We start from the raw sequence: 20,792 nt of genomic DNA on the forward strand, positions 1-20,792 counted from the left end.
CAGGGGCGTGGCTGGCCAGACGGAGGCGTTCCCATGGGAACGCCTACCGTCTGGGGCCGGCCCCACTGACATCACAAGTGATGTTAGTGGGAGTGCTTTTGGCTCTGATAGAGCCAAAAGCACTCCAGGGCTTGCGGCAGACGAGACCTGATAGAGCCAAAAGCACTCCAGGGCTTGCGGCAGACGAGACCCTACCACAGTGTTGGCTAACCTTGACACTCCAGCTGTTATGGAACTACATAACCCAGCATGCACTGCTACAGATTTGCTATTAGGGCATGCTAAAACTGTGGCAGGGCATGCTGGGATATATAGTTCCACAACAGCTGGAGTGTCAAGGTTAGCCAACACTGCCCTACCACAAGGGTCTCGTCGCAAACCCGATGGTCGCAATGGTCTTGACAATCGCGACCATCTTTTTGGCCGCTCGCTATAGCTGTGGGTGGTCACCCACAGCTATGCGAGCGGCCAGGAGGCCGCTCTAAAAAAAGAGAGGGAGGGCACTGATTCAGAGCGAGCGCTCTGAAAGAGCGTCCGGCTCTGAATCAGGCCCACTGTTCCTATCCTCCTCTCACTGTAAGGGCCTTCAGTTTCCATCTCCAGGGTCTGGCAGCCTCTAATGCTGCTCTATAGCTGCGGGTGGCCAACATTTTTATACTTCACTATCACCTTTTTCCCTTTTTCGTGTGATGCCCTGGGGATGGCCCTTGGTTGGAATTTTTTTGGGGTGCCTTGCTTCTCGGACGTGAACCCCTTAATGCTAGGGACGCCAGTATAGAGGAGCCTTGACGATTGGCCTGGCGCTTATTCATATATTTGCAAATGTATGTAACTAATACCTCTGAATCGCTATTATCATGTAGGATTTAAGTATTGTTTTTGCTGCAGTGTGCTGGGGCAAATCTCTTTTTTTTTTTTTTTTCTGTGTTCAGAGTAAACCCCGCCCTTTACAAGCACCTGTGTTATGCAAATAAGCTGATCTGAGCAACTACCATTTCTTTTGCATCTATAGCAGCGGGTGGCCAACATCTATGGGACTTTGTAGGAGTGGTCAATTGACCCATTATATCAGTTTAGGCAGCAAAGTCAGTGTTGTGGATACAGCAAGGTGCCAGAGAACTGCACCTGTCTCCAGTGTATCTACACCTGCTCTCTGTATTGTCAGATTCCAAATTTGTTGACCCGGCTTGTCCAGACTCCCCTCATGCTATATGAAATTGTATCGTATCCAGTAAACTTTTAATTTTGATCTTGGCTATTCCGGAACTTCCTCCTGCTTCAACCCTCAGGCATATCCACATCAGTATTGTGTATATGTCCTTAGCCAGTCCGACCAATCTTTACCTTCATCTCCAAACTGTCACACTAGTAACCCAGGCAGGGGGCTGCATCCTGCATACCACTTGTTGCGAAGGCAAAACTTCCTTCCGTGCATACTAGGCAGAAACCACCGGCGCTTTAGACTCTGTGCCTCTGACCTAGATAGTGCCAAACAGTCACCCAGGAGCATTCTACTCCCATCAGTATTACAAAGATTCACAATATCATTCAGGTGACTACTCAAAGTGGCTTTGTGAGTGTATATTACCATTTTGTCCTGCATCCCCCAAATTAATTACGCTGTAGACAATGTGATTGTCACCATTCTGTACGCTGCCAAATCATACCGAGCCCGTATTTGAAAATGTTCTGTGCAGCATTATATTTATGTACTTCAGCTATTCCATTCCATTCTTGTTTTTTCTGTTCTCCTATTTCTATGTGATTTTCCTGTAAAAGCTGAATTTCAAACAGTCTGAAAAATAAAAAAGTGTCACACAGATCTTGATGTTTTTTTCTTGAATTGAATAATTAAATTAGCATTTATTTATATATTAGTATGATTGTCCTCTTTCATGCTTGTGGGAACCGCCAAGAAAAACATCTGGACTTCAGTAATGATGAAAAAGCGGACTGTACTCTTTATTATGTTTACATAGAGGGAATGTAATCTGCAAAATATGACCAGCCACATCCTTTTGGCTTTAACAATTAAAAGCAAAATGCAATTGTTTGCAGAAATACAATATATATATATATATATATATATATATATATATGGAGCTATTAGAACTGGAATAGAGCGCCCAATGTGCTTATGTACCTTTATATATATACACAAACGGTATTAAATTGATTAATGAACTGTGTAAAAAGTGCTGCAGTGCAAAAAATAATATATTAAGGGATACCTCCCAAACAATGAAGTACCCGAAATAAATATCAATCAAATTCATATAAATGTGCAACCGTGCATCAATTATTAAAGTGAAAAAATATGAAAGTGCAAATCAGACAATATTAAAAAATTTAAAATAATAGTTTTAATCAAAATCAGCAATAATATCCCTCCACATGAAGGGCCAACGCGTTTCGTCCATATCCTGGACTTCTTCAAGGGATATCCCTTGAAGAAGTCCAGGATACGGACGAAACGCGTTGGATGCTCCTGTTCTCTACCCATTCATGAACTTGCCATTTTTTATCAGATAACCTATATTTATTTTTTAAATCCCTATTTATTCTGATTTTTTATGGTATTTATATATATATATACAGACGTGCAATTGTTTTCTTAATTTTTATGTATTTTATCCTTCATGTGGAAGGATATTATTGCTGATTTTGATTAAAACTATTAATTAAAATTTTTTAATATTGTCTGATTTGCACTTTCATATTTTTTCACTTTAATAATTGATGCACGGTTACACATTTATATGAATTTGATTGATATTTATTTCAGGTACTTCATTGTTTGTTAGGTATCCCTTAATATATTATTTTTTGCACTGCAGCACTTTTTACACAGTTCATTAATCAATTTAATACCGTTTGTGTATATATAAAGGTACATAAGCACATTGGGCGCTCTATTCCAGTTCTAATAGCTCCATTTTTATATATGTAGCAGATTACCACTGATACATTGTTTTTACTGGTTGAGCTGACACCCATATCATTGGGGGAGTGCATGATAACCATCTATAAATTTTTGGTTTGGTTAAAGTATATGTGTGTGAGATAAGTAACACACAACTAAAACACAATTTAGGAGGATTTATACCCAGTTGGCGCTGTAATCTCTCTCTAAACATATATATATATATATATATATATATATATATATATAGATATATATGCAAAACGAAAGATGTCACTCGTATAAAAACCATGTACAAAACTGAGGTGGATCAAAGTTTCAGGGCGCAAACCCCTTTATCAAGGTCTTGATAAAGGGGTTTGCGCCCTGAAATGTTGATCCACCTCTGTTTTGTACATGTTTTTATCCGAGTGACATCCATTGTTTTGCATATATGATACCTAGGTATTCTGGATGTGCACCTGGACTGTTGTTATTTTGTGGTCAGCGGAGTGCCGGACATATATATATACCAAATAAATGCCCTTAAAATGCGCTCAAATTTTAGCTTTAACTATATTATAAATAAAACCACCCCACAGCTGAGTAAGAGCGATCAAAAATGTGAAAAGAAATAAAAAGGGAGGGCACTGACAATTCAAATAGCTTCTACAATAGTAATTTAATTACAAGCAATTTATGCTACATGAATCAGTGTTATTTAGAACAAGTTTATAGCATTCCAATATTCCAGTTCAGGACCAGAGAAGGGAATGGGTTGTATCAATCTTTCCTTGTAGATGATCATACGACAACCATTTGGTTTCCAACCTTATGGATGGCAGCAAGTGGAATAGTTCTTTCCTCCTTTGCTCTTAACTACAATAAAACCCTCGCACCAAAAGGCACCCAGACATAACAGGCCCAAGGGCCACTGTTAGTAAAAATATTTTTTTATTAATCGTAAAATCACTTGATATTAAAAATGCTGTAGTTTGATTTACATTTGACCTGATTTATAACAGTGAGATATATTTTTCACCATTGGTGGGTAAAGAAAAACCACTGTCGCACATTAGGGTTTGAGCTCACAACAATGGGACCCAACCAAACGGACAGATCTAAAGGATAGTTAAACCCAACGATAGCTCAACCCAGGACTTCATCAAGGGTAACCTCTTATTATTAAAAGTGAATACTTGTGCCTGGTGCCCTCCAAGTACCAGCCACAGTGGGTCAGGATGTCTGGTACAGAAAACTCATGAGACCCCAATTAGTTTTCAATATTTCAGAACTCTATTTAATGAATCAGGAATATATAAATAATGAGAACAGCTTACCTTACAAGCAATCAGGGGTGTAACCAGAGGTGTGGGGGCCCCATAACAAAATTTCCTCGCCCCCCCCCTCCAGCCCCGTAATACCTATACCCCTTCAGCCGCGTAATACACCCCAGCCCCGTAATACATACACCCCCCAGCCCTGTGATACTTACCTCCTGAGTGCGGAGCGCCAATATCATTTTTAGTCAGCTGCCAGTTGCGAGCCAATCGGAACTCGCGGACCAGCAGCCATTGCTGATTGGCTGCTGGTCCGTGAGTTCCTATTGGCTCGCGAACATCTCCTGACTGAAAAAGACATTCCTAATGGCTCGCGACCTGTTCCTGATTGAAGTAAACATGGCTATAGAGGGTGCAGGGGTTGCTTGCTGGGCCGTCGGGGCCCCATAGCAAGGCACCCCTTGCACCTTCTATAGTTACGCCACTGCAAGCAATCACATCATGGTAGGACACCAGAAATCTGTCACAGATGCAGCTGCTCTGTCAGGAAATGTGAAACACACTACCATAGGAATAAGAGAAACTGAGCTATGGAAGCCTACATGGTTTAAACTTATTCCCATAACGTAGCCTGCTGGGCAGGTACAGCTTCACTGTTAGTGTCAGCAGGGTAGTGATGGAAACGTTCCACTCTCCTGCCTTTAAACGGAGAAGCAGGATACTTGTTGCCCAGGCCCAGCAGCTATTGCTAGCTGGCAATCTCTTGAATAACAAATATGGTCATCAGAGAAGTCAGAAAACAACAGGTATAGCAGAAGTGCAGCTGCAGGCGGAGAGCTGGAGCAGAGCGTGGGGACAGCAGTGGCTGCAGCTTATAAGATCCACGGCTGCCCCCAGCAACATGCCGAGCAGGATGTCTCTTACAGAGACATCCTTTATGTTTGTGCTATGCAGCCTCAGTGGTGCCCTCCAGGTGCCAGGTCCTTAGGCAGCTACTTAAACTCCTTATGGCGTAGAGAGGGTAGGGGGTGTACGGTAAGGGTGTGTCCACATAATTGAGACTGAAGTAGACCTAATGTAGATGCATGTACACTTGTCACAAGCCGCTGGTGTAATGACATGCTATAATGTAGATGCATGTACACTTGTCACAAGCCGCTGGTGTAATGACATGCTATAATGTAGATGCATGTACACTTGTCACAAGCCGCTGGTGTAATGACATGCTATGATGATGACGATGAGGCTCAACAGTATCAGATAGAGAATTATTATTGGCTGCTTCTGTATTCACCTTTCCAGATACATTGTACACTACATAACTCATATAATAAAGCCTAACTGTTTTATTATATGCTTTTGCATCCCACATAACTGCCACTATTTTACATCTCCCATCACAAAGTGGTTTAATTGGCATAAATATATTACAGGGAGAAATATGGATTCTTCACCCCCTCTGATTTTTATATCTTACTTGACAGACATTGGGTATATTTTGTGTCCTCATTCTGTTAAATATCTTTCATGGTGTTTGGTTTATTTACACATTCCTATTTCCTTCCTCGAGTATTTTGGTATTTTGCACTCTCTGGGCCTGTGAGGCTGTGAGAGTTGCCCAATACTGCGGCTGCTTAAGGGTTTTTTGTAGTAGTCGTAGCATGCTAGTGCTTGTATCAGCCCTGCCTCTGATGTACAAGTGTGAGTGTCTGAATGTACCAGGACTGGGACGCCCACTTTGAGTGTGTATAGGTGCTGCAATACTATTATGGAGTATGACCTCCAATGTAGGGAAGCCAATCCCAGGATCCCGAGATTTAACCTCAAAAAGTCTAGAAATGTAATCCCGGGATTGGAGACAGCAATCCCAGGATTAGTAAAAGGGGCCTGCCTACGTGCAGAAGATCAGGGCACACTACAGTGCACTACTGGGTTAATCCCATCAGACTCTGTAGAGGGGTCAGAGGAGCATGTGCTGAGCTCTGATTGGAGGAGCCCATCACATGCTCCTCTGACCTGTGGAGATCAGCAGTAGCGCAGCCTCATCGGAGCGATTCATCTGAGATGCTGTGACTGCTCTGCCTGCCAAGTGAATACAGTGTATACAAAATAGGGATCGCCATTGATGGTTACCATTGATGATTCAATCAGTGATTACAGTTGATGGCAGAAAACTATTTATGGTAAACCATTGATGGCCCTTTGATGGCCACCGCTACTGGGGGGGCACGGCGGGCCATGGGCCAATCAACATTGTGGTCGGGGCTAAGCTCCATGCTTTCAGGAACAATGGAAAAAAACATCAGTTCTCAGTCTGCCATCCATTGGATCTCTGCCATCGAGGGCAAAAACCATTGATGGTACTTAACTATTGATAGTCGATGGCCATCCCTAATACAAATACAGTTCTCTGTTCATTTCACCACTGATACCAATAACAAGTGTGACCAAAAAGCTAGCTACACACGGTCAGATTTTTTGATCGGGACAAGGAACAGGGCACTTTTTTGGCAAATTGAAAGCCCCAATATCTGGGCTACACAGAATGCAATTTTTTTATTAGAAGCTACCGATTTTTCACCGCACTCATTTTGCATATGTCTGCCCACAAGGAAGATGACATAGTGACAGGAGATAGGGAATATGGGCAGATTACTGAGAATGTACACACACTGGGCCTGATTTAGAGCCGGGCGCTCGATCATAATCAGGGCGTTTTTTTTTTTTGGTGCGTCCTCCTGGACGCTCGCACAGCTTATGCGAGCGTCCATGATGATGGTCACGATGGTCAAGACCATCGCGACCATCGGGCATGCGACGAGTCCCTGCGGTAGGGTCTCGCTGCCGCAAGCCCTGGAGTGATTTTGGCTCTATCAGAGCCAAAATCACTCCCACTGACATCACTAGTGATGTCAGTGGGGCCGGACCCAGACAGTAGGCGTTCCCATGAGAACGCCTCCGTCTGGTCAGCCACACCCCGGCACGCCCACCAAAGGGGGCATGCTGTCACTCACCATTGACAGCACGCCCCCTTTGGTGCGAGACCCCGAGCGACGGCTTCCCCGTCGCTCGCCGGGTCTCGCGCATGCGCACGATGGAGCAGCCTCCGTCTTGCGCATGCACATTTGGGTACCATCGACCCGCTTGCGAGCGTCCTGCATTCACTTTGGTAGAAGCATATCGGTATCCTGTAGATAGAAAGAAGCATCACTCCACATACTTTTAAGTTAGTATAAATCTGTACCCTGAGGAAAAGACCCATAGAAGTCTTGCAATATCAGTAACTATTAATGCAGATTTAAACTATTTTAAAAGTCTGTGGAGTGCAGCCTCTTCCTTTCTACAGGATACCTATATGCTATATATAATATTAATATTCACCAACTAATTATACCGTAATTCTCTCTATAGTGCTTGATGACACTATGATTTTAATTTTACACTTTAGAGCCCCCCAAAGTCTTAATCCAGCTCTTTCTGATAGCAGCAGCACGGGAGAGGGGGGAGGAGGAGGCAGAGTTGCAGGCCTGGGCTGGCCCGGCTCTATCATTAGACAGAGTATGTGTAGAGCGCCGGTGAGTCACTCACTTGGAACCCCTCTCCCTGCGGTTTCAGAAGGCTTGGTCCTGGTCAGTTATGCGACGTGACGTCATCACGTCACATCACAATAATACTGCCTGGGAGGCAGAGGATGAGCCAGTTACAAATGTTCCCAGCAGATAAGTTTGGCGGGGGGATGGGAGAAAGGTGCTGTGAGGAGGTGGGTCTGTGCTGTGAGGGAAGCGAGGGGGTCTGTGCTGAGAGGGCAGAGGGGGGGTCTGTGCTGAGAGGGCAGACGGGGGTTCTGCGCTGCTAGGGGCGAGGGGGGTCTGTGCTATGAGTAGAGAGAGGGTCTGTGCTGTGAGGGAGAGGGGGTTTGTGCAGTGAGGGGAGAGCGGTCTGTGCTGTGAGTAGAGAGGGGTGCTCAGAGGGGAAAAGGGATCTGTGCTGTGAGTAGAGAGGGGTATCATGAGGGGAGAGGGGTTCTGTGCTGTGAGACAGGAAGTGAAGAGGGCAGTATGTGGTGCTGTGAGGGGGTAGTACATGGTGCTGTGAGGGGGCAGTACGTGGTGCTGTGAGGGGGCAGTACGTGGTGCTGTGAGGTGGGCTGTAACTGGGTCAGTGTGTGCTATGGGGAGGCAATGAGTGAGATGGGCTGGAGGTCAGTGTGCTGAGTGATTGCTGTGAGAGAGCAGTGAGTCAGTGTGATATGTAATGATCTGACAGTGAGAGCTATAGAGGGGGCAATCAGTGGGGCCAAACTCTGATAAGCTTAGCAAAGCTAGCAAACATCAAGTGTATTTATACATACATAGCCGACGTTTCAAGGAATGGCATGAATTCAGTGGCATGAATTAGGAATGAAAGTATAGTGCTATCGATTGTTTGAGGGAGGGTGGCCCCAAAACCAGTATCTTGCCTATGGCCCCATGAGATCTAAATCCGTCTCTGCTCCGCAGCCATTGACCTCACTGCATGTCAATGTTGGGCGTAAGTATACACCCCTGTTACTGCTGATGTCAACCTGGTGCATATACCAGACACATCTTGGGATGCACACATCTGAACATATGTATGTAAATGTGCTTTTTCATACATGCATCTATTCATGCTTATCCTCAGGGCCCAAATGCTCGCAACTCTACATGAGCATATCATGTATGTATCAGTTGCAATTATAAATGTAGCTTTTGTGATAGAAGCACTGGAGCAGTTTTGAATGGCTTCTATGTCTGTCCCAGATTCCTGTCCTATGTGTTTTAAAACCCCCAGGAGAAGTCTGTTTGGAAAAACAGACTAGAAATGTCGGCTTTAGTGAAAAGCCGGAATGGGTCCTGGGGGTGTGGATGTGAGGAGGGGAGGGCTTTATCCACAGGTCACTCCAGGTGTTGGGCCTTTCAGCCTGATAGCAGGCTCGTTAGGGCTTGCACCTGAAAGTGGCTCAGATAAGCTGGGTTTTGTAATGGCTGAGTGTCTAATACCTGGGAGAGCAGGCCCGCAGACTAGTTTGCTCTGAGACACAGGGCCTGATTCAGAGCCGGACGCTATTTGCGCTCGCTCGTTCAGAAAAAGGGCCGGCAATTTAAATTGAGCGCTCGCTCTTTGCGGTCTGAACGAGCGAACGAAACATGCGCTCGCTATTTTGTAAAGACGCCCCCTGGCCGTTCGCATCCTACGTCATCTCCGCTATTTATTAGATTAATCGAGTACATCGAAAGGCTTCTGAACTACTCCCAGTGCTTGTGGTTGGATTTTCCTACCGCAATCATGCGAACAGTTCAGGCTAAGAAACAACCAAGTGACATGGTCGATGACGCTGCTTTGTTAATTATGCACACCCTTAAAACGCCCGTTTTGACCGTTTGGCACGCCTGCGTTCGGATCTCCACTCCCCGTTTTCAAGCACCTTCCCCTGTTACCACCCACAAATGCCTCATCCTGTCACTCAAATTAGCAGGCACTCGCTATTTTGCGAGCGCTCGATTTCCGACCGCAATGACTGGTTGGCGCATGCGCATTACGACCCATACGCATGCACAGTTGTGTGAACATCGCTCGGAGTGAACAAGCTGCCGCTTACGAGTGGCTCTGAATCAGGCCCACTGTGTGATACCACCTGTAAGTACTGTGGACGTGAATTTATTTAGTTTTCTGTTAGTGAGGGAACCTGCTGTCTAGTTAGAGCCCAGACGGGCTAGGATTTTGTTTGTGTTTTGATTTATTTATGTGTCCAGTACAATAAAGACTGGCTCTGACCGGCTTGCACGAGAAAGCCCAGAATTGTGTCCTGTTTCTCCGGCTGCTGTGTGTGTAAAGAGGGAGTCCACCTACACAGGAGAGGGACCCCTATCCTGACTGTGTCGCACTCTATATATTGTATTGTTTTTATATAAATCCTTTATTTCTCAATCAACATGAATTTTATATTATAGTTATGCTGTAGTGTTTACATTTTTATCATTTCTGTGGCAGAGATACTGTGAAGTAACATCTAAATTTGTGCTTTTGCATCAGTCAGCTGTTTTAGAAGAACCAAAATTCACAAATACTGTAGATGCAAATATAATAAAAACAAACTAAAATTATATTCTTGGAATTTTCAATTCTTACCAAATAATAGGACAATATACACAGTGGCATCACTGGTGTCACCCAGTGCGCCAAATAGAATCTCGAAAATGGGGTGTGGCCTTGTGGGGAGGGGCATGATCTAGTGACAACCCCATTTTCATCACTCTGGGGGCGTACTCAGCACTCCCAGAGATGCTTCTGCCCACAAATACTCTGTCAGGATTCAGCCTTGGATCAGCTGTTACTTACCGTGGCACCGGCTTCCCCTGATTAGCGAGCACGGTCAGACGTCAGGTGCAGCGGTGAGTGACACGCTGAGTATTCTCCCCAGGTCCCAGGTGACTTCCACACAATTCTCCATATCGGAGTTCCTGCGGCGGTGGTCATGGGTGCAGCCATGTTGTCTGTATTACCTGATAGCATCCTTATCCAATGGTAGCCTTGTCAGTTCTCAGCTGACTCTCTCCTCCAATGGACAGCTACCTTAGGGTATAAAGCAGGACTCCAGGAAACAGGAAGTTGCCTTAACAACTCTTCACTACACCGAGAAGCTGCTTGCTACTAAGCATCGTTGCAGGCTCTACTCTGAATACTTCCAATGACTATCAGCCGTCCCAGGCTGAATCCTGATAGAGAGTCTCTGTAGGCAGCAGCATCTCTGGGAGTGCTGGGTACACCCCCAGCGTGATGAAAATGGGGTTGTCACTAGATCATGCTCCTTCCCGCAAGGCCACGCCCCATTTTCGAGATTCTATTTGGCGCACTGGGTGACACCAGTGATGCCATTGTGTATATTGCCCTATTATTTGATAAGTATTGAAAAGTGCTATTTCTGTGTACTGATCTCCAGTGATATCATACTTCAGCGCTACTCTGCATACATTCTCTAGTGATATTCTTCAGTGACATTCTGCAGAACTATCTCCAGTGATATTCTTCAGTGATTGTCGGCAGTACTTTTCCTCAGTGTGATTCCACAGTGTTACTCTTCAGTGGTAATCATCAGTGCAATTCTCTAGTGTTATTCTTCAGTGATATTATTCAGCGATATGCTCCAGTGATATTCTTCCGTGATATTCTCCAGTGATACCCTACTGATAAATCTACAGTATAATCACCATCGGTCACTATTGATAAGTCTACAATTTCACCAACATCGGTTCTCTCCGATATTCTCCAGGACATTCAACATCGGTTCTCACCGATATTCTCCAGGACATTCAACATCGGTTTCACAGATAATCTCCATGACATTCAACATTGATTCTCACCAATATTCTTCAACATCGGCTCTCACTGATAATCTACAGCAGGGATGGGGAACCTCCAGCCCGGCGGGCGTATAAGGCCCTCAGAATCATTTGGTCTGGCCCTTCGGAGCTTTTTTCTGCTAGCCTCATCTGGCTAGCAGGGTGCCTAGAATGTGCTGCCTGGAGCGTCCTTAGGACGCTTCAGATGGTCACACCACTGCCCTTACAGCTCCCGGGCACGTCCTCTTGATGCTCCGGGCATTGCTGTAATCACCAGCGATTGTGGCCCTGCCCCCTGTGATGATATTCTCCTGTGTGCTACCGATACTCTCCAGTGTTCCCTGTATCAGTCACTACCAACACCCTTTAGTGTTTATCTGCTGCCTCCCCACCTCGTTCCCTTGACTCCTAGTCCCCGAACTGGAATCTCACGGCCCAGGTTGTGACACCAGTCCTTTGACTAAAGATCCCCAGAGCCAGGTTGTGACACTCTCCCAGCACTGCCGGCTCCTCCTCACTGACCGGGAGTCGGGCGCTGCACAACGTCACAATGCAGCACCCTGCTCCCGGTCACTGTGGAGCAAGCATTCTGATGTCATCCCCTTCGATAGTGACATCAGAAATGCTCCGCATCCTCTTAGGGACACCACTAATTATACAGTTTTATTTGAAAAAGTTTATACTTTTTGTTATTATTAATTCAGGAAAAACTAGGCTGGTGTATATTCTGTATAATGCTTTATGCTTAAATATTCAAATGACAAATACGAGACCAGTTCACTAGGCATTCTAAAATTGTAAAAACACCTGTGCCTCCTACTCTTACTCTAGTTGTGTGGATTGGATAGAAATCGCAGGTACAACATGTACCACAAACAGATAATGCAAATACGTCTTCAAGATACCAAAGGGTTGGGTACGGGATGCCAGCGTTCAAAATCCCGACGCCTCCATCCCGACAGTTAGGATACCGACACCGGTAGGTATCCTAATACTTCTCCTACCCCTACCCCTCCCTCCCTGGTGCCTAAACCTAACCTCCCCCTCCCCGCACCCTAAACCAAACCCTCCCTCCACTAGCGCCTAACTCTAATCCTCCCCTCGCTACCTATATTCAGGATGCCGGCGCCGGGATTCTGACAGGTGTCAGGATTCCGGCATCAGTATTCTAACCGCCGGCATTCTATGTGGTAGGATGAAATGTCTACTTTAAAAATCAAACTTTTTTCTTTCTTAAAAAATAAAAGGAGCTGACATTTGTATTTTTCAACTATCTTTATTTTTGATGAAAAAAAGTTTCGTTATGTCTCTTATAAACGTACTGCTGTGCGACAAATCCTTTTACAAAACATTCATCATCAAGTGATGCATTAAAATGACAGCAGATTCTTACAGAACACATTTTGTAGCATGAAATGTAGCAAACATGTCGGCAAGGTTAGGTTCCATTTCTTCCTTGCAGATTCCTCTATAGGCCCTTTTCAGCAGAGACCTCCGTATCACTGTAAAATAATATTGTCACTAATAAAACTCAGTTTGCCCTAAAGATTACAACCCTACAAGTATTAACCAGGTATGTTAAGAAAAGCTGAAGCCAGCTTCATCTTCATCATATTTCATTTCACAAGACGAATATATTTACAATGAAATTCAAGTATGCTATAAAAAAAATATGTAAAAAAAAACAACGTGACTACTGGTTACAGAACTGCAGAGAAATCCGGCATTTAAACAAATATAAAGATCCAACAACTTGCAGCAGTATAGTGTCATTATTACAAGTCATGTAAGCTGTCATGTTACATATATCAATGTGGCAGAATTAAATGGCCCAGTGTGGGCCAAGCTAGGACACTATAAGCATCCTCTGAGCACACGTATTTAGTGACGGATGGGCTACAGTGCCGATAGTGGGATGATGGGATCTTTAAGATCTGGAATGCCAAAAGTGTTGATATACATATCGATGATATGTCTTCCCTACATATAATGTGGTTTTATTTACAAGCTTCATTTGTGTATTGGCCTGTTACTAGAGTGGACTTGCGGCTGGTAGATGCCACGGACACTTTAACACATTATCTACTCTATGTTATGTTGGAGGATTATCGTTACAAATATAATGCAAAGGGGGAGATTTATCAAATCTTGAAGAGAGATAAATTACCAACCAATCAGCATATAAATTACCAACCAATCACATCTGTCATTTCACAGGTTGTGCTAGAAAAATGCTAGTAAGGGACAGATAAGGTTGCTATGAGCAACGTCTCCACTTCTCTCTCCAAGATTTGATAAATCTCCTCTAAAGTATGAATTGTTTTTAGTTCCCTACAGGCTAAAAAAAAGAAGACATGGCCGAATAAGTGTAACAAGGAGACTATATATACTTAGGAGCTGTGCATCGGAAAATGCAAATCATTAGGTTACTAAGTACCACAATTCCTAGCTGTAGTATCTATGTGCTGTATATATTTCTGTATTTCTGATTTGGGAAACAGACAGATAAACTACAATCAAGTTGTACCCAAAAGCAGCTCCTTGTTGATCCTCATTAAAGGTTGTAATGGTGCATATACACGGTCAGATATGTCAGATGAACGATTGAACGATTTACCAACGATTTGAATGATCGAAAGATTTTTTCCTGTATTAAAATGAATGGAATCGTCCAAATCTGACTGCAAACACGAGATGTCAGATATCGTTATCTGACAAACGGGAACGCGCATCGTTCATCGTTCATCTGACAAACATGTCAGATATGTCAGATTTTCCTTCAGATATGAACGATTGTTTTAATCGTTATTGTACAGATCTGAAGCAAAATCTGACCGTGTGTATGCACCATTAAAGAAGGGCACACATAGATGTACATCCAAAAAAGTTACTTCTACCCAAATTCCAAAGGGGTTTTTTTACTGTACAGTTGTGAGTTGAGTGCATATGCAGTGGATGACTTAAGATGATTGTTCTATCTTAAATAAGTGTATGCAGGAGCTGGTGCTTTCAGGCAGTGGTGTACCTTGTTTGTATTTTACATACTATCCACTCTGGTCTTTTTATAAAATACATATATATTATTTAAGACGTTTTATAAATATGATGGTTGTCTAACCAGAAGTTTTAGCGGTCATTTTGATCTTGTTTTGGAAAATCTTGCTTTTTATTCAGTTGGTGAATTTGCACTGATCTTTACTGTATTACATAGTACCCCCCTAATACTGTCTGCTAAAATCACAAGCCAAAACCGGTGTAACAGCTTGGCTGGCATTATAGCGATGATGACATATTATTAATATATTGTAATGCACTGTGATGCATAGGACATACCTGGTGGCGAGCAGGTGGTGTTATAAAAGGAGAGGTAGAGTAATGACAGAGGTCTGTAACCACAAGAGGGCACTGTGTACAATTTTAACTTTGAGTAGTAACTACTGCTTCAAATGTATTGTAGATTATGGCAATGGAGGATATACTACGGTAGTACACCTAGCATTCAGTGTAGTCAGATGCAGGCAATTTAATGTTCCTAAGTAGAGTGTTATAGTGAATTAGTTTTGTTTGGGTGTGAAAAGTAGCAATACACCATGACTTGGACCTTTTGTCAGTGCTACATTATACTTTAGCCAGATTACCTATAGCAAGAAACAGTATAAAATAAACCCTCTAATGATATGAGAAAAACAAAAACACTATAGCTTACTTGTTACTGGGTCGGGTGAAAAATATATGTAAACAGAAGGCAGTAGAGAAGGCAAAGGTGGCAGATAATATTATACTTTGTTACAAAGCTCTAACATAGTAGAGTGTTTAGCTTAGATAACTATAGTTTTAGCTGGACCAGGGTTCAGCTATTACAGTATACAGTACACAGCTCAGTCTCTGACGCACAGCCCAGGCTTTGGGTGTGTAATGCAATGGTGGAGGTACGAGGTTAGTGGTGAAAACAATATGCGACTGGTATTTTGTCTCAAATCATTTTGTTTTATCTATATCAACCTCACATTAATGAGGATTCGCTGACACATACTATCTTACTCTACATTTTGTACCACCCTGTATCTTTGGTGTGGTACAAAATGTCGACATGGACGTTATGTTGATATGTGGCATAATGTTGGCATGTCAAAATAGCATATTTGGGGGAATTCAATAGATTTTTGGGCAGCAATAAGGGGCACCCGACAGAGCAAATCAATTGTTTTGCTGTCCAGGCGTGACTGCTTTATTTATTGCGATTGTCGTGCCCAAATGCACTGGGTTTAGTCCCGTAAAGTGGTTAAACCCATGCAAAGTCCTGGTTAGGGCGCCCAAACAGCCGACTTTTCGCAGATTTCTGCTCGCAGCCACCTCAGGAAGCTGCGAGAAGAAATCACGCAGTCACGCCTGATCAGCAAACAATTGAATGGCTGCCGACGGGCGTCCATCACTTACAGGAGCCCAAATAACAATTAACATGGACTGGCTGGATTCTGCTCACGCTGTGTTTTGACTGCAATAAATATAGAACATGTTCCTGAACTTGTAAAATAGCTGCCTACAGTAACTTTGTTCGGATCAGATAGTAATAGTCTTTCTTACAGGACACTTGAAGAACTTCATACCCAATACTAAATCTTTGATCATCATGCTGTTAAATAAGGAGTCTTACAGTTCAGTATAGAAATTCATACATGGCCTAGACACTATTAAGGAAAAATATTTGTTACAATATCAAGTAATGACCTTTCTATAACATAAACATTATAAGCTGGAAAATAGAGCTCACTCTAATGTAGAAACAAACAACAAATATTCAAATGCAATTTACATCAAAAAGAATAATGATGCTGGAAACAAGCAGACCATATAAATTACCGAACTATCCTACTCTACCAATCTTGTAATCACAATAAGTACCAACATTATGAGATACTGAAGGGGAAGACTAAATTTAAGGGTGAAAAACAACCCAAAGGGCGTTTGTTACTGTTTTACAATGTTTAGTTCTTCATCTAGTTGGGTATAAAGATTCGATTGATCACACCGACCACAATGGAGGAAGCTAATTAGTGATCGCTAGATGTAAAGAATGCTCTTGTGGCCAGTGTGAATGATGTACAAAGTCAAGTATATTCCCATATTAGATCAGTCTCACTACTACCACACACTACAATAAAGTCAGTTAACAGTTCTCCAATAATAACTCCCAAACTGCTGCCGTCGTAATGATTTTATTTGTGCTCGAGTTAATGAAAGAGAAGTTATGATATCCAGTCTGTATCTTATTGCGAAGTCGGGGGCTGTCGATGTTAATAGCTTAAAGCCAAGACCATCACTAGTGCATTACCTAGACAGTTTGTATTAGTAGTAAGAAAAACAAAAACACATACACGACACAACTGCACTCTCTAAATGGTAAACACACAAGTACATATGTCATTTCTGCTTCCCTCTCGTCTGTCCCTATAAACGTGACATTGTTACGCTACAAAATACACAGACTATATTCCACTGGTCAGAACAATTACTTAAAAACAAGAGTCTAAGGCGCAGGATCTATGGCGGTTTGAGAGAAAAGAAACCAGCTTCTTTTCTGTGCCATTTCATAAATTAATCATTTGTTATATTTAGCATTTCAAAAGATTTCAATCTATTTTTAAAAAAAAAAGTGATTTAAAAATGTACAAAATGGAGAGGAAGCAAATAAATTATTAACTAATGCCTTGTAAACATTAGTTTATTTGTTGTTAGGTCAAAAAGGAAAATGAATAAAATAAAAGTATAAAACTAAACAGTACAAGGCACAAATGACATGGGTAAAACAAAGACTGGGAAACTAAGAAATCAGGGGACACATTCCAGTCCTTTCCAGCAGCATGTGATAGGGGGCTGCATGGTTTCCAAAAGTATTCTTCTTCCACTCCTGTGGTTATGGAGAAGATACAAGTCCAATGTCTACACTGAGACAGCTCTGATATGTTTGTGCTCATTTTTGTACGTTACTGAAAACAAAGAATTAAATGTTCTCCACAAAGCTGCCTGGAAATAATCCGGTTTTGCCGTTCCGCTGCAGTGTGCCTTTGAACCAACCATCCTCACGTTTCCTGTGCACAAATACAATGTCTCCTTCCTTGAGTTCAAGCTCGGCTTCACTCTGGGGAGGATAGGACACCACCACCTTGTATCTGCGAAAGAGAGGTGCTGTAAATATCACATCATACTGGCCTGCACAAGCTAGACATCTGGGCCTGATACATCAGCTATGACAGAGCAGGAAGCTGTCTGTTTACAGATATCACCACAGTCATAATTACAATTGTAATTGCTGTAAATATCTGCAAATGTTATGACTGCTTCCAATTAGTACACTACATATGGAGGCACATAGGCTAGCAGCCCATGTCTGATCAGCGTGCATTTATACATTATCAAACTTGTTATTGCAGCTCAGATGCTTCGCTGTGTAATGGTGCATACACACGATCAGATTTTTCCTTCAGATATGAACGATAACGATTTAAAAATCGTTCAGTCGTTCATATCTGAAGGAAAATCGTTCATATCTGACATGCCTGAACGATGGACGATGAACGATGCGCGTTCCCGTTTGTCAGATAACGATATCTGACATCTGATGGGTTTGCAGTCAGACTTGGACGATTCCATTCATTTTAATGCAGTCAAAAATCGTTCAATCGTTCAAATCGTTCAAAACTTTGGTAAAATCGTTCAAATCGTTCAAATCGTTTAATCGTTCAGTCGTTCATCTGACAAATCTGACAAATCTGACCGAGTGTACGCTCCATTACTTACCAACTGCTCTGGTGTGGCCAATTTGTTCTACCCTATAACTCTGGATATCATTTTTTGCTATATATGTTGTTCAGGGCACCATATGAGCATTTCAGAATGCATAGTACTGATCTCATGAATGTTTTTTGGGATCTTATATTAATTAATTGTTATGTTTTATCCAAACTAATGGATGATATCAACAATTTAGAGCGTGCACAGGACCCATTCGGCGCATGTGCAGAACGAGTCCTGCATGAGTGCAAGAAGGCCCCTGTATGTCTGCCTGATGTCCCTGTCTCTGCCTGATGCCCCTGTATGTATCTGCCTGATGCCCCTGTACGTCTCTGCCTGATGCCCCTGTACGTCTCTGCCTGATGCCCCTGTACGTCTCTGCCTGATTGACAGGCAGAGGAGTTTACTGGGCGGTGCGGGGACAGTCTGCGTTCCCGGAAACAGGGATGTGTTACCCCTGTTTTCCGGGAGTGGCAAGGCCAGGGTCTGCATACATGGACCGATGGTGATCCCTGGCTGCAACCTTGGTCACAGCGCTGGGATCGCAGATGCAAACAGAAGTGACAGACACCTCCTGCTGCATTTGCATTTTAGCAAGGACAGAATTGCTAAGCTGCTTGTGTGCGGCTTTGCAATTTTATCCTTTGCTGAATAAGGCCCTCAGCACGTTAGAGAAAGGGTCACAACTGTATCGAGTCTGCACTCAATCATCTGATTTGCTACAATGTGTACAGTGCATGCCCTTGACATCAGACATTATGCTGTGCTGTGGCACATGCATACTGGGCTTGTTATCTGAGGCATCAATCTTCTTGAAGAGGTGCTCCAAGAACAATGCAGATAAAGGTCATGTGAAGTCCGCATTGTACTGTGATGGATAGAATGCTCTGCATTGTACTGTGATGGATAGAATGCTCTGCATTGTACTGGGCTGGCCAGAATGTGTGCTCTGCATTGTACTGAGATGGCCAGAATGTGTGTTCTGCATTGTACTGGGATGGCCAGAATGTGTGCTCTGCATTGTACTGAGATGGCCAAAATGTGTGTTCTGCATTGTACTGAGCTGGCCAGAATGTGTGCTCTGCATTGTACTGAGCTGGCCAGAATGTGTGCTCTGCATTATGCTGAGATGGCCAAAATGTGTGCTCTACATTATACTGGGATGGCCAGAATGTGGGCTCTGCAGTATACTGGGATAACCAGAATGTGGGCTCTGCATTGTACTGAGATGGCCAAAATGTGGCCCTGATTCAGAGCCGGACGGTCTGAAAGAGCGCTCGCTCTGAATCGTGCGTTTTTTTTTTTTTTTTTGTGCGGCCTCCTGGCCGCTCGCATAGCTGTCGGTGACCACCCACAGTTATAGCGAGCATCCAGGTTGATGGTCGCGATGGTCAAGACCATCGCGACCATCGGGCTTGCGACGAGACCCTTGTGGTAGGGTCTCGTGGCCGTAAGCCCCAGAGAGATTTCGGCTCTAACAGAGCCGGAATCTCTCCACTGACATCACTCGTGATGTCAGTGGGGCCGCCCCCAAATGGCAGGCATTCACATGGGAACGCCTCCGTTTGGGCAGCCACCCCCCCCGGCCCGCCCACCAAAGGGGGCGAGCTGTCACTCAACATCGACAGCTCGCCCCCTTTGGTGCGAGACCCGGAGCGACGGATTGCCCGTCGCTAGCTGGGTCTCGCGCATGCGCTGTGGGCCACCATCGACCCGGTTGCGAGCGCTCAGCGCTTGCGACCGGGTCTGAATCAGACCCTGTGTGCTCTGTATTATACTGAGACTAGTATGCCCTTGGCGAAAATACATACGAAAAATGCTTCGCTAGATAATGGCTAGATGCAAATGATAATGCCTTGATACTCCGCCTCACCATCTTCCAGCCTCCCGACAATCAGTGGCTGCCAGCAGCTCTCATGGAACGCAAAGAAAAACGGCATTGCTTTTGATGCTCAAACCTGGTGCTGATTGGCTGGGAGTTGCGAGCCTGGAATCGACGTGTTGATATATTTGGCCATGGACTCTGAAGCAAAATGGACCGTTTCCATGGGGTATTGCAAGCTGAGTCCCTATAGGTGCAAATGATAATGCACTGTTACTCCGCTTCATCGTCTTCCAGCCTCCCGCCATCAACGGCTGCTGGATGCTCTCGTGGAAAGCAGAGAAAAGAGGCATTGCTTTTGATGCTCAAACCTGGTGCTGATTGGCTAGGAGTTGCGAGCCTGGAATCGACGTGTTGATATATTTGGCCATGGACTCTGAAGCAAAATGGACCGTTTCCACGGGGTATTGTAAGCTGAGTCCCTATAGGTGCAAATGATAATGCACTGTTACTTCGCCTCGCCGTCTTCCAGCCTCCCGCCATCAACGGCTGCTGGATGCTCTCGTGGAAAGCAGAGAAAAGAGGCGTTGCTTTCAAGGTGCAAACACTGTGCTAATTGGCTGGGTGTTGCGAGC

General features: G+C 43.8%; 1 protein-coding gene across 5 annotated transcripts in view; it reads right to left on the reverse strand.

Annotated features, from left to right (window-relative positions):
• Positions 1-20,792, reverse strand: part of SH3RF1 (SH3 domain containing ring finger 1) — a 301,996-nt gene that overhangs the window by 31,801 nt on the left and 249,403 nt on the right. For 4 of the 5 annotated variants that reach the window (XM_088448446.1, XM_088448447.1, XM_088448448.1 and 1 more), the window contains one exon: positions 17,250-17,713. The exons of the other annotated variant lie outside the window; for it this stretch is intronic. In XM_088448446.1, coding sequence (XP_088304572.1) covers positions 17,545-17,713 — 169 coding nt within the window. In that variant the 3' untranslated portion in view covers positions 17,250-17,544. Of the gene's footprint in view, positions 1-17,249; positions 17,714-20,792 lie in introns of those variants that run through there. 5 annotated transcript variants of the gene reach the window in all.

This window comes from Taudactylus pleione, unplaced genomic scaffold (genome assembly GCF_031769625.1).
Source record: "Taudactylus pleione unplaced genomic scaffold, aTauple2 ptg000021l, whole genome shotgun sequence".
NCBI classification, from domain to species: domain Eukaryota; kingdom Metazoa; phylum Chordata; class Amphibia; order Anura; family Myobatrachidae; genus Taudactylus; species Taudactylus pleione.